A 14,180-nucleotide genomic window follows, 5' to 3' on the forward strand; every position below is an offset into this window, starting at 1 on the left:
AGAGATGTGACAAGACAGTTCTTTGCTGTTTCGAAAGAACTCTTGTTTCAGATAGAGTAAACAGCACTAGGCTAGGTGTGTGGTTTCTGAGGGAGACTACCTCAGTGGTGACCGAGATTCAAATTTTGTAAGTGTATTAGTTTCATAAATATCAGTCTATACTGGATAATCTTTTGATCAGTCACGGTATGTGACAGAGGAACACAGAATATCACGCTCCTGCTTAGAACAATGTTCTTGTGAGAATCGAAACTATCTACAGTCGAATCCATGTTGGCTCTGGCTGGTTTCTCATATGTCACTTGTGTATGACAAGATTGCTCCTCTATGAGATTGCATGCAGCGACATTGGAAGAGATTGACAAATTCAAAAAATCTGGGATTGCTTTTGGACATTGTTCATGACAGAGAGTAAGAAGAGCTCCTTCTTTTTGACATCTACTGTCTCTACCCAGACAGATGAAGGATGTGGACACCTTAAAGATTATCATGATGAATGTGGCAGTAAAAATTCCTCCAAAACTTTCTCGAGTTGTCTGTTAGCTTTCCCTTTCCTAATGCTTGCAAGAATGAAAGAAAAGCAGCAATAATGATGGTCTGGAAGTTGCTGATAAACATATTTGATAAACATGTGTTAACAATAAGTAGCGAACTTCTGGTTTAAAGTGATGTCGAAGCAAATACTACTTTTAAGAATAATTTCAAATGGAACAATCTTAGTGTCTCCAAACTGAAAAAGTGACATTCTAACTAAATGACAAGTTTGTCGAAAAAGTCAAAATATACCATGAAGAAGTGATACAGACAACGTAAACCGTTGCACTGAAGCAGACTATGGAAATGAGAAAGGAATGTGCTAATTTGCTGCTAGGATGGAGACAAATAACACCACACGCCACTCATAACAACAGAGACCAAACTGGCAAAGAGGTTTGTTTTGGGAACTGAACGAAAAGCTAACAAGGCCAGCACAACTCTCGAAGTGTCATTCGTATAGTGCATGTATAAATGCTAACGTTATGAAATCTAACGAAATTTTTTATTGGGAAGAAGAATCTTATCTAAAGCACACATACCAGATGTTGACATTGATAGTGCTGTGCTTTGTGGTGTGTGGCTCATCTCGAGTACGTACTAACTGCAATGTCTTCTGTTTGGTACTCTAGGAGCTTGTCAACTGGTACGAAACACACAGCCTCGCAGAAAGCTTTCAAGGGCTTCAGATTTCACTTCTCATTCCTTTCAAGAATGCGGTTCATCCAATTTCTAATGGCTCCAGTAAGGATTCATTCAGTACGTTTTTGTTAAGAAACTCCTTTCCTGTGATAGAAAATGCTGAAGTCCTTGATATCCTGGAATGTGTTTGGTGTTGCACATAATGTTAATTAATGGGCAAAAGTTACATTGCCACAATGCCTTTCTTATTGTTTTCTTCTTACAATACACATATAGGTTGTTGCACGAGAGCGTGGCCCCCGATTATTAAAAAAATCTACTCGAGATAAAAATGGGGAAACCTTTTGCATGACACTTGTGAAGGTTTTTGCCACCCAAACAGGCGGTTTGCATGAGTGTACCTCATTAATTAGGCTAATTATCTTAATTGAACTGAAAATTTTGCCAAGGAAAGGTAACGTTTTTTTCCGTGGCAAAAGGAGGGCGGGGACACGCGCAATCACGCATTTCGCCTTCGCAAGCTTATCTATTTGCAGCCATCAGTTACTGATAATCACCGACATTGGATGTTTGGTGCTGTTTTCTGTGTTGTCCTTTCCTCCTTCCCAAACTTTAGGCAGGGCAACTTGGTCGAGAGCGCTTTGACGAGCGGCGGCTTTTCTGGCTGTTCCTAAAGTGTTTTCGGGTGCCAAATTTTTGTGGAAACATCCTGTGAAAGATCCTGTATTTGTGACTGAAGTGGTGTGTTGTGGCTTTCTAATTAACGCAAAAAAAAAGTTACCTTTTCTTGGCAAATTTTAGAGTTCAGTTAAGCTAATTAGACTATAATTAATGAGGTACACTCAAAGAAAACTCCTGTTTGGGTAGCAAAAACCTTCACGAGTGTCGTGCAGAGGGTTTCCAATGACTATCTGACATAGATTTTAAAAAATAATTAGGGGTCACTCTCTCTGTATATTTTTGCATAGTACACGCTGTTTAGAGCTCAGCTAGACTGTCATAAAGCAACTCTGCATTTTCTTCTTCTTCTTTTTATCGATTGTACAATTCTCGGTTTGTGCAGTTATATTTTTCATTCTGAGACACACAGCAGGAATTTGGTAATTCTGAGGTGCATAGTAGTCTTGCAGAATCGCTGTGGATTAGGACAGTTTGCAGTGGCTATGTTAATATTTTTCAAGAGAACGGCACGTTACGGTCAATTTCTCTCGCATTGCAGCAACTACAGTGGATGCACCTGTGGGCGAGGCTATTGCCTTGCACAACTTTCAGCGCACAGCAGACAGCATGCTGGAGCTGGTGAAGGGGGATGTGGTTACCATTCTGAGCAAGGCCGGGGAGGAGAAAGGCTGGTGGAAAGGCCAGATCGATCAGAGAGTAAGTGTTTACTTCTCTGTAGCATTCCAATTAAAGGGGCACTAGAGTGCAAAAATTTGTCCTCGTGGAACGAAAGATGCTGTTACTTTGGCACCGATACAAAAGGAATGGGACTCATTGGTCACGCTGTACGTGATTCATGAGCGAAAGAATCTGCAGTTTACGATTTCTCTCCCCCTCTCCGTCTCAAGAAGCGCGATAATGTGGAGAGGCCTTGAATTGGTCTCCTCATATGACCTGCTGTGATGATTGGACAGATCGTTTGAGGGGACCAATGAGAGCCCGCTCTGCGTTGTCAGCCGTCTTCAGAAGGAGAGAAAGAAGGAGAGCATAAATTGCAGTTTCTTTCACTCGTAAGTAGGGCCTTGTGTTTTCGGGTTTTATGTGCTTTTTGAAAATGGGGAGATAAAAATGTGGTTTTATTTCATGAGCCGTAAAACGGCATAAAGTCGGAAAAGCAGATTTTTGGATGGAAAATAAAAAAAGAGTGTTTCTCTCAATTTTAGATGAACAGTACACAAGATGCGGAACGGCCGTGCTGAATGTGCAGTGCATAGTGCTCTCCAGTGCCCATATTGGGGGCTCAGCTGGCGCCTTGCCAAGTTGGTTTTCGGGGTCTTTTGGGTTTATTGGGTTTTATACACTAAGAGGTGATGGTGCAAATCGGGGTGTAAAAATGGGTTTTACCGGGTTCAACCCTTAAATACAAGGCCTTACTTATGGATCTGTGGTTCCCACTGGTACAACCGAGGGATCTCGCTCCTTCTGTGTTGGTGTCGGGGTGACGGCATCTTTCATTTGCAAGCAGGTATTTTTGCACTTCAGTGCCACCTTTAATGCTCATTGTACCGTAATTTCACGCGTAGAAGCCGCACCGCAGATAAGCCGCAGGACCCGTTTTTAGGGACATGTTTGAAAATTTTTGAGCAGATAAGCTGCACTCGCAGATAAGCCACGGGCAATAGACGCGACTGATTTGTGCGACAAAGGAGACCATAGAAGAGGTCATAAACCGTATGGTCCATACTCCGGGGTCGGCGTGGTGTGCAACGAAGGAGGTCAGTTCTAGTGTTCTACCAATATCACCTTGTCCAAGTTGCCCTTGTGCCAGAGGTACCCTTGTTGTGCGGTTCTCTTGGAGCGACGGGTCAGTGGCCTTCCAGAAGACACAAATCACTGTCATCCCTTTCGTTAAAGCTGCTTGTGGGGAAGGAACCAGGAAGTTCAGTCTACTCAAAGTTGGCGCGCCCCAATTACGCATTGTTTGTGCACTGGCAGGGCAGTGCTGTACCAAAGGCACTGTCGGCCCTTTCGTTAAAACCGGCGTTTGGGGGAAGTACCAGGGAAAAATAGTCATCAGATAAGCCGCAGAGCACCCGTGAGAAAAAAAAAATTGTGCATAAGCTGCGGCTAACACGCGTGAAATTACGGTAGATTGTGTCTGTCAAAACCAGAGAACTCTCATAATAACTACAGGTTTTCCCGCCGATTTTAATCCAAGCGCCATCGAAATTAATCCATGTGCCATGCAAACTTTATGGGACATGGATTAATTTAGCTGGCACTTGGATTAAAATCGCCAGGAAAACCTGTAGAAACCAAGCCAGTGAATGGGGGGCATCTCAACATGTGAGCCGCCATGATCAATACGGTAGACCTGGCGTGTTAGGAACGGTGTCTCTTACGAGTTCCATGCACCGTTCTTTCATCTTGCAGCACAATGTTTAAACCGTACGATACTCATTCCCTACGGAATCCAAGCGCACAGGTGAAGGCAGACAAAACAAACGCACGGCATGGCACACAAAGCCCAGCTGAAGCGGAAGCGACTTGCACTGGATTGGATACCACTGCGTCGTACACGCCTGGTCTTCACACGTGGAAAGGCTGTGTCTGAATCCGGCCGAATCCACAATATCGATCATGGCGCCTCCCAGACTTAGACATTGGGAAGGGGTCTTTCCTCCGTACAACTCCTTTGCTCTTCCCCATCACTCTCTCTCTCTCAGCTTTTCTTCTAGCCTTTCTACATATGATTTCTATGGTCTAAACCAGGGGTTCTCAAACTGGGTTCCGCGGAGCACGGGGGTTCCGCGGGCAGCAAGGTGATACCGCAAGTCCTGTACAAAAATTCGAAAATTACTCGAATTTATCGAATTACTTTTGCAGTTGCTCCGCCTGTAAAGCAGACTTCGCCTAACGCGTGGGTGCATTGCGGGAAGCCAACTTTACAGGCACACTGCATGCGTTGGTTCCCCAAAATAGTTTTATGCTTGCAAACTTACAAGTTTTCTTGCTTAACAATGCAAAAATTCTATTGTGTGTTCTTCTTCATTGTGTGTGTGTATGTGTGCATGAGTGCGGGGGTTCCTCCAGTTTGCCCCTCAATTGTACGGGGGTTCCCTGGGTCCACAGAGTTTGAGAACCCCTGGTCTAAACCAAACGCGTGACTAAAACTAAAAGGTTTCATAACGACCACACGCCATCTTTCCAGGTTGGCTACTTTCCCTTTCGATACGTGCAGGAAATACTGCCGGGTGCTTCGGTGTGCCAGAAGGAATTGCTGCCAGGCATGATAACCGAGGGAGCGTCGTCCTCTCAAGCAAAATTACAGTCGGCGTAGCAGGAAGAAAGCAATATGTGATGTGCCATTTGGATCTGGGTGCAATCTCTCCGATCTTCCATTTTATTTGCTTCAAACGGGAAGATTTTAGTTGAGCGAGGACTGGGAGACTCTGTTTTTCCGTGCTCGTTCATTCATTTAGTAATCGTTCATTACGGGACTCTTGTGCAGCATGACGTGGAGAGGAGGTGATATTTAACCGCCGCTAAATGGAGGATTTAAAGGAAGCGTGCAAAGTTGATTTGATCTATTCCAGCTAAGGGTGCCTGTTGTCGCAGAAATGATCTTGAGCATTTATCGCGGATCTGTAAATTCAGTTATGTGTAGACCCTGAAGTTTAGGGTTAACCCCGATTTTTCCCCGAATTTGCACCTCGAATCGAGGTTCACCGGTTTAGGGTTAAACCCGATTTCTACCCGCAAAACTGCACCTAAGCTAGGCACCTCACGGCAATGACGTACTAATTTTTCACAAAATACACGGTTGATCTCACCGTCTGATACTCTGGATAGGCTGTACAACGAACGTTTGTTCGACAGTAGATCCCGATTTATCCCCAAATTCAGTCTGACGGTAATTTTTCCACCCAAATTTGCATGAATTTTCGACATCAAGTGATTGACCCGAATTTTATCCCCCCCCCCGACTTTGGAAAAAAATAAAATCCGAAAACTTCAGGGTCTAGTTATGTGTAGTGTCTGTCAATGTTAACAGGCGTGTCTGCATCATTTAATGTTCTGTTTGTGTTCCTAATATACAATGCTTCCATTGAACCCATTACATCCTAGATATCGCAACGTAAGGAACACAAGGAACGCGCGTTGAAACTGAAAGTACTGGTAATCATCTTAGACAAATGCTCTCAAAATATTGTGTAGAGTTACGCCTTTTGTAATACAGCTCTAACAGGTTACTGACTTAAGTGCTCCCCCAGCTTGGGGCAATATGTTTTGTTCTATAGAGATGCCAAAGAATCATTTTGTGTTATCCCACACGGGGACGTCTGTGCTTTTGTGATGCGTCAGAGCCATATACCTGCATGAGTTCTTTGCTGCTCTGCCTATCAGCAGTGTTGTGCACCAATGACACCAGTGAATGCTGGTGGGGAACATTTACATTTTCAAGGATCTGTGCTAGTCATCAAAGTGCTGAATATTTGAGTGTTTGCAGACAGGGCCTATGCCGTAAATGTGCTTATATAGACCTTGCTAGGTAACGGTTTTTATATTTGTGTGAGGATATTTGTTTTTTTAGGATTTACAGCTCAACGGTTTCATGGCTCAGTTTTCGCTGTTTCGCTGTTTGCTCGAGGGTAACGTTGCTAAGGCTCAAAATCACTGTCTATGAAGCTTGCTGTGTTATGCTTTCCCCCTGAAAGTTGTATTCTTTCTTAGCTTTCAAGTTTGGTTTTCCAGAAAGCAGGTCTGCTTATGGCACTCCAGTCGTTCATCTTATTTTGTCATGTTTTGTGCTATATGTGTACCATTTTACTTTCCTGTAACCACGTTTTTCTGACCAGGCACACCTTGATACATACAGGGTGTTTTTTTTTCTTAATTCGTTACAGGTTGTTGATAAAAAGAGCTAGGAAAGCAGGATATAGGTACCATATTTGCATGCTCATTCGAGAGGATGTCTACCTAGCTGTATGACTCAACTGAAAAGACAGCATCTATGCTGCTCTCGTAGCTTTTTATAAAATTGAACACATTAAAAAAAAAAAAAACATCCTGTATGTGACCAAGAGGTATGTGCCATTGCGGTCACCGCTATACAAGCATGAAGAAAATAATCCTAGAGGAGAAGGAATACAACATACATAACTGTTTTACATACAACAATTTTGCAGCTTGAATAATGTTGTATTTAATGTTGCTTAAATTGTTGCATTCTAGAATACAACAATTTAAATACAAGTTCGCACAAACTCTTACTAGCCAACTGCAGTACATGTTAAACAAAGTACTAGAAGGTATTTCTTGGCCCATTCCATGTCTTCTGTTGCTGCCAACTTCAAGGTAAAATCTTTGAACATATCGACTTTTCTGCAGGTCATCACAACTTGCTATATTTAGGGAAAGAAAGAAAACTTGTATACTGTATATAAGCCAAAAAATGCTCGTCCGACAACTCTACGTTACACTCGTATTTACAATTCTGCAGATTTATCCTCGAAGCATTCACTGTAAAGCTCAGTTTACAGTTATATCCAAACATGGTCTTCAGTGTCTCGCTGCTCTCTAACTTCGATGTCAGTTCTATGTACAGTATGTCTTCTATGTATCATGCCAACAACTCCACCATTATCTCATTGAAATTTTGTATCCGTCCTTACAACACTCATGCCAAACAGAAGCTTCCCTACGATGTCTGCTAGGATACTGCAGATCATGCCAAAACTAATCCGCCAATATTCTCCTATGTCAGAGTGATAACCGGGCTATTGGCTCGATAAATATTTGATGATCTAGACTTTGCACTGAAATGTAAACCCTGAAATACAGCATCTAGGTCCAGCCAAACGGTGGGGTCTAAAAATGCAGGACCCTCTTACCAGTTTTATGTTGGACATGGCATCTGTTACGCCTACCTTCATACTAGGTATGCAAGAAAAAAACATTGGGAAAAGTGTTAATTTGTGTGAACCATGCACCTAGAAACAGCGTCACAAGTAGAGCCTGAAGTTTTCGTGAAAATATTTTTTCTAAATTTGGGGGGTGAAAAACTGGAAAAAGTAACGTGTGCTCTAAATTAATGCGAATTAGAGTGGAAAAAGTTGCAGTATGCTAAATTCTATTACTCAAATGAACTGCACTGGTTTGGTACAAACGGTGATGTAATTGCATTTGCTGCCAAACCAGCTAGTGTGCATTCCTACAGACGTTTCAGTGAGGGAAACTTGCCGGGTATAAATCCGATTTCACCCTAAAGAGGCAACCTCCAATTCGGGGTGCAAATTCGGGGGAAGAAACGGGTTGTAGACCCTAAAACGTCAGGCTCTAGTTATAAGAGGATTGCGGCCCTGTTTCCGATTAGTACTCCGAATGCATACTTAGTTATGCAGCCCATTACTTACTCTTAAATACCAAATTACGTGAGGCATGCATGGGAAGGGGCACCGAATCCAAGCTCTAGACTTTCCTAGCTGAAACCCCAATGTGCGCATGTCCTGGTAGTGGTTATCTTATTGTGATTCTTAAGGTACCTGAAACTTGTGTGCTAACAGGAAGGAATAGCGGTTGCCAGTGTAGACTCATTGCCCGCTAATTCGTGGGTATCATGGGTGGTTTCACATGTACATCTTGTATAATGCACGTCCATAAAAAAGCTCATGGATCTCTGTGTGGCCCTCAGTCCGCATGATACTCTCTATTCAGTGACTACATTAAAGCCACTACGGAAGTAGACACTCTCCCTGTGTTCACACGAGCGACATTCCCACGGAATATTCTTGTGGAAGAAAAGGCAACAGAACTGCTCATGGGGCGGAAGTTACGCTGCGTTTTTTTGTTGTTGTTGCTGTTGAGCGTTCACCTAGAGCCACGATGTCGGGAGTGGCGTACTGCGCACATAGCAGACGACCCCGTCGACCCTGTCGTCTGCTACGGAATATCTAGACGTTCCCCATTGTCCAAAGAGCACAGAGAGATGTGACATTGACCACTCGTGCTCACACGTCAGCAGAAGCTATGACGCTCTGCGTATCTTCCGTCGGAATATTCCGGGGAATGTCGCTCGTGTAAGTACACGGTAATGTACACATTTTCAGAAAAGGGAACAAAACTCTGTAGTGATAGAATAGTGCCAATGTACACAAAGTAATACCATGTACCTCTGGCAGGGTAGCAGCTCCAATGTTGCCACAGGAGCACTTGGGTGGCTGCTCTGCCTGCCAATGTTGACCAGCGGTGCATATACTGAGCCAATGTCACAGCATCGAAGCCTGCTGCTAGAAAGATGGCAAAAGCATTGCCCAGAATAACGTGGCAGGCCCAGTTGTGCATTGTTCCCGAACACGGTTTGACCTCCCTTGCCAGAAGTACCTCTGAGCAGTACAGAGCATTCAGTGTTCATGTGAAATTCGTGTGTACTAAGTTATGTTAAGTTGCTACCTGTAGTGGTCGCAGAAAGTAGCGTGACTGACGCAAGGGTTTTGGGGTCTGCAGTTCTCTCATCAGATCTGGGAGTCTTTCTCTGGTTTCCGTCCGTACATACTAGCTGTGCTATGATCTGCACTTTTCTATTCTTTAAATTTATTTCTGTATGCTGCTTACTGTAACAATAACAGCGTAGGCAATGCATGATCTTTTACATGTGTCAACATGGACACGACTATTTTTCTTTTATAATTTTCTTGACACTTGCATATGGTGAGCTCTCTCCTTGGTGTGCTCTCAAACTTCGTGTTTCATTTCAAAGCACGTGACACATGGCCAAAAAGGCACCGGTGCTTTCATTGTGCTCTTTTATCTTTTTGTTACATAGTTGTGTAGTGGACAGCGGTATTCAGATTGGCCACGGCCAGTCTGAACAATGCTGTAGCCGGTAATGTTTGCATTACTTTTAAAGCTATGTCCAGGAAGACTGCTTTTTACCCTCAGATTTGCAACATTGTCACTCAGAATTAAGAAGAAAAAAAAAAGGGAGCTCCAAAAACGAGCGTGCCAAAGTGCAAATTCAGCAATCCATATAGGCAGTTGACAACTCTGAGCAGTGTACACTCAGCATCTCGTGCACAACTGGAATGCGAGAGGTTCTCTCTCTTTTACTATTATTTTCCACCTGATTTTTTTCCCTATTTTATGGCTCGTGAAATACAGCACAATCTTTCATGCCCAATCGCCCCGCTTTTCAAAAACCATAAAATCTAAGAACACAGGTGTCTAGTTCCAGGAAACTCTCACTGTAACGGAATCCTTTTTTAATTATCGTTTTCTGAACGAATGAATCATTGGTTCTTTCCCTCTGTTTTTAGGGCGTACTGCAAACCCAGTCTGTGTCTTTCTTCAGCTCTTTTCTTATTTTATTACACATCGATTAAGAGGATATGCCAACACGCTCATCACCAATGTTTGTTTGCTTGATTGGATGCTTGCTTTAATGCTGTTGCCGTGTTTCCACGTAGTTCCAGGGCTACCCTTGTTTCTTTTTTTTTTTGCGGCACTTCGCTCGTATCGAAATCCTCCCTCATCCCGTTGACCTCATTGTAACAAGGGTTTACCGCAGTGTAGCACACAGCAACAGTATATATTCAGATTGACCATGGCCAGTCGGAACACCGTTGTGGTTGCTAGTGCATTTGCATTATGTTGGGCCCTTGCAGTGGCCACTGCTGCACGCCTCAGAGGAAATGGAGCATAGAGAGACCCTGTTACTGATACGGGCCAGAACCTGTTGTTATACAAAGCACTTGCGAGCGTTTCACTGATACCTTCCAAATATTTACGCCATTTGGGTGCTGCGTGTGGTAACACTGTCCAAAACATTTCTGTCTAGACTACGTACGGCCCTCATGTACATACAGATAGTAGTGTTTTGTGGCGACTCATGCAAGTCTGGTCAGCTTTTTATCATTGTCATGTAACGAGTTGTCTTTGCGAGTGCGTGTAACATCCACATTATGTACATGCACATTTTCAGTTTTTGTTCTTCATTTAGATTGGTTGGCTCTGTGCATGACCAGAGGTGTCGTTTCGCGAGCAGTTGTGGACGCAGAGCTGCTAGCGTATGTGATGAATCGAGTTGTAGTTTCTGACGTTTGTTTGTATAACTCTGTGCTTCTCAGTTTTCTGGGAAGGTTACTGAATAGGTCACAGCTGTGCTGATATACAGAGATAGAAGGTTGAAGTGTGCATTGTGTACAAACCAGGAAATACTATAATATGTGGCTGTATTATATAACATAAACATGTAATGCAAATCGGAGCTGTACCATTCTTGTCTGTTCAAAGATGTGTGCTCTCGGCCAATCACTTAGGTAAGCTTTACCTCTCAGTAAAATTATGTGCGGGCTTTTATGTGAACCTACAATGTCTATGCTATTATTGAGCAACACCGAGCTCCTTAGCAAAAGGAAGGTGAAAAGACTGATGCTGCAAAACGACAAACTGCCTGTCATAACAGAAATGTGCCAACAAAGGGATGTCATAGCTTATTACATAAGCTGCTATAGTTTCACTACTTACTACTATCGTCGCTATTAGAGTCCCGTTTTAAAGGGGCACTAAAGTGAAAAAAAAAAAAAAAACTACCCTCTACCTTGACACCAACACGTCCTTTGCAATTTAGCAGCGAAGGAAACCGCTACGTACCCTTTCCCTCTCCTCTTCAAGGTCGACCGTGCGGAGCACACTCCCATTGGTCTCCTCAAAAGATTTCTCCAATCATTGCAGGAGATCGTTTGAAGGGACCAATCTGGGGCCTCTCTGCACTGTTGAGCTTCTTGAGAAGGGGAGGGAAAGCGTACTTTGCGGTTTCTTTTGCTCATAACTCACGAACGATGCAATGGATTAATCGTTTCTTTGGTGTTTGTGTCAAGGTAACAGCATCTTTCATTCCACCAGGAGAGAACTCTGCACTTGAGTGTTCCCCTCAAGAGGGGGGAGCCCTGTTTCTGGTGTGGTTAATTTTTTAGAAAATTTTGTCTGCCACGACCAGGTAGTAGTTCTTCAATCTTTATTAGCATGTGCCAGAATAGTTTAATAATGTCTCAGCAACTGTACAGGTTGTAATAGTTTGGAGCAGATTTACACATAAGGTACTGGTTGTGTGTTTGTGCCAAATGCTGAAACAGGTTACGTTCCAGTGCCAACTTCATCATAACTTGCCTGCTTGGCTCCCGAAGGACCACGATATTTCCCATGTCAACATAAATGCTTTGCATCACTACACAAAGAGAACAAGATCCTGAAATCCCGGTGCATGTTTGTAAATACTGCTGGCCTGCTTTAGCTGCAGTACATTCAGTAGTTTTGTGATCTGCATATATGTAAGATAGAAATGTAGGTGCCTGTTAGTTAAAAACTGAGACTGCTACTTGCATCATCAGCACATGTATGTAGCTGTAGGCTTTGCAGTGCACTTAATGGTGACCATTTTTCACTGCTTCCTATGACCATTGCAGTGAAGATTGTGAGGTCTTCTTGGGTACTAAGCTGCATTGTTGTACAGTGACACCAAAGTAACAGTGATTATGCTTTATATTTACTATAAAGTGCTATCGGTCATTTCTTTCTTGTACTTTCTTACATATAACTGTTGGTGTTATGCGCAGATACGCAGCATTGAAGTTATGCAAGAACCATGCGTTTGTAAAATGCTCCTGTGGTTGCAGTGACCTGCTTGTAATGCGTACTTGAATTCAGTGACCTGTTCGATTAGCTCTGTGCGCTTTACAAAAAAAGTACAGCATGTAATTTGACCTGTTTTAACGTGTTGTAATAAATTTCTTTCACGGTCACAATTGTATTGCGGCTGTACTTTATTTTACACTCTTATACACTGATGAGCACACACAGACAATGTGTAACAAGAAAATGTGTTGAAGGAGCAATAGAAGTGGCTGGGAGCAAGTTGTGTGTCAATCACAACTTCCACGTGTAATATTCAATGTTCTAACATAGCCATGTGCGAGTATCTGAATGCTTGGCATTAACACGTTTCATTTAATTGCTTTGAGCAACCTTTAAAGCCTTGTAACTGTACCTAACCAAATTTGTTTCTTAGTACCTTCCGCAGCTTTTTTTGCAACTACAGTCTCAATGTTTCGTCATGTGTGCAGTGAATCGAGATTCACATTTTTTTGCAAGCGAAAAGATTCTGACATTAATGTGCAAAGCAGGTTCTATAAGCTGTCCTTTGTTGTAAGCTGTCGTTCTAACATAAAAATTTCTGCCTGTAAATTTGAGGGGGAAATGTGGCCTGATTGTAGCTACCAAATTTGTTTTGCCATTAGGAAGCCTGCCTGAAAAGTCATGTACTCTTACTTTCATCTGATAAGTGCCCAGAATTTCAAGTATAAAGGTATGAAATCGTAGTCATTCTCAAAGGGCCCAAATCAACAGCTGATCGCACTTTTACCAATCTTCAGTAGTAGTGGCGTCTCGACCAGGCTTTGTAACTATACCATCAGCAATTTCTGGGGGACATAAAAGTAGCCCATACGCTTCTGAAGTAAATCGAAAAGAGAATTAAATTTAAAGTGAGGAATAACTGCTCAGGAGCTACTTTTACAATGAGGCATTATGACAGGTTATATGAAGTTTGTGCACAAGGTGACTGATTATGGTGTGCCTGATTAAGTATGCATCATTAAATATGTAACACTCAGGCAGTTGTCCACACTGATCACTCTCAAATGTGCATCATTAGCACCAAGATCAAAGTAGCATGCACTTTTTAGGCCCACTCGATTTTCTGCAAAATTAAACGCGTGCAAGAAGGGCAAAATCAAGCTTTCCAAACTATCCGTGTCAAAACCAATCTCGCTTGGAGGTGATGACATCAAGGTACGAAAATGTTATAAGTGGTCCACATTCACGTGAGTTTTAATGTTCGGCAGGTTCTGAAATATCTGCGAACACAGAGGACACTTAAAGGGAGCACTGTGTAAACGGGCATGCTTCAGCCAGTCGGCGACAGAGGTAAAATATTTTGAACATTTCGAGCACGTCCTCTGCCTGGTCCTCTTCGCAATCGACAGTTCCTCGTTCGTCACAGCTGGCCGCGGCACATCCGATGCCACGTTATCCACTTCAAGAAAATCAATACTCCTTCCATCCGTACTAGAAGAAGAGACGTGACGTTTCTTAGACGAAGGACCTTCGAGTTTTTCACGTTCTTTGAGCAGAGTGTCATTCACATCAACGAAGTGACGTTTCAGGCATTCAGCATACCGCAGCTTCTGGCTCTTGAAGGTATCCACGCATATCGATGACGGTCTGGGACGGTGATCTGTTGACCGTCGTCTAGGTTGGGATGGAGCAGCACTCATTATAACCGGTTA

The 14,180-nt window shown here is 43.0% G+C and overlaps 1 protein-coding gene across 5 annotated transcripts in view; it reads left to right on the forward strand.

Annotated features, from left to right (window-relative positions):
• LOC135368321 (protein vav-like) overlaps window positions 1-12,638 on the forward strand; it is a 79,356-nt gene extending 66,718 nt beyond the window's left edge. For 4 of the 5 annotated variants that reach the window (XM_064601514.1, XM_064601517.1, XM_064601515.1 and 1 more), the window contains 3 exons: window positions 1,167-1,293; window positions 2,396-2,553; window positions 5,048-12,638. In XM_064601514.1, the coding sequence (XP_064457584.1) occupies window positions 1,167-1,293; window positions 2,396-2,553; window positions 5,048-5,176 (414 nt within the window). In that variant the 3' untranslated portion in view covers window positions 5,177-12,638. The remainder of the gene's footprint in view (window positions 1-1,166; window positions 1,294-2,395; window positions 2,554-5,047) is intronic. The other variant, XM_064601516.1, reaches the window with a different exon arrangement.
• The last annotated feature ends 1,542 nt before the right edge of the window (window positions 12,639-14,180 follow it).

Source organism: Ornithodoros turicata, chromosome 9 (assembly GCF_037126465.1).
Source record: "Ornithodoros turicata isolate Travis chromosome 9, ASM3712646v1, whole genome shotgun sequence".
Classification (NCBI taxonomy): Eukaryota; Metazoa; Arthropoda; class Arachnida; order Ixodida; family Argasidae; genus Ornithodoros; species Ornithodoros turicata.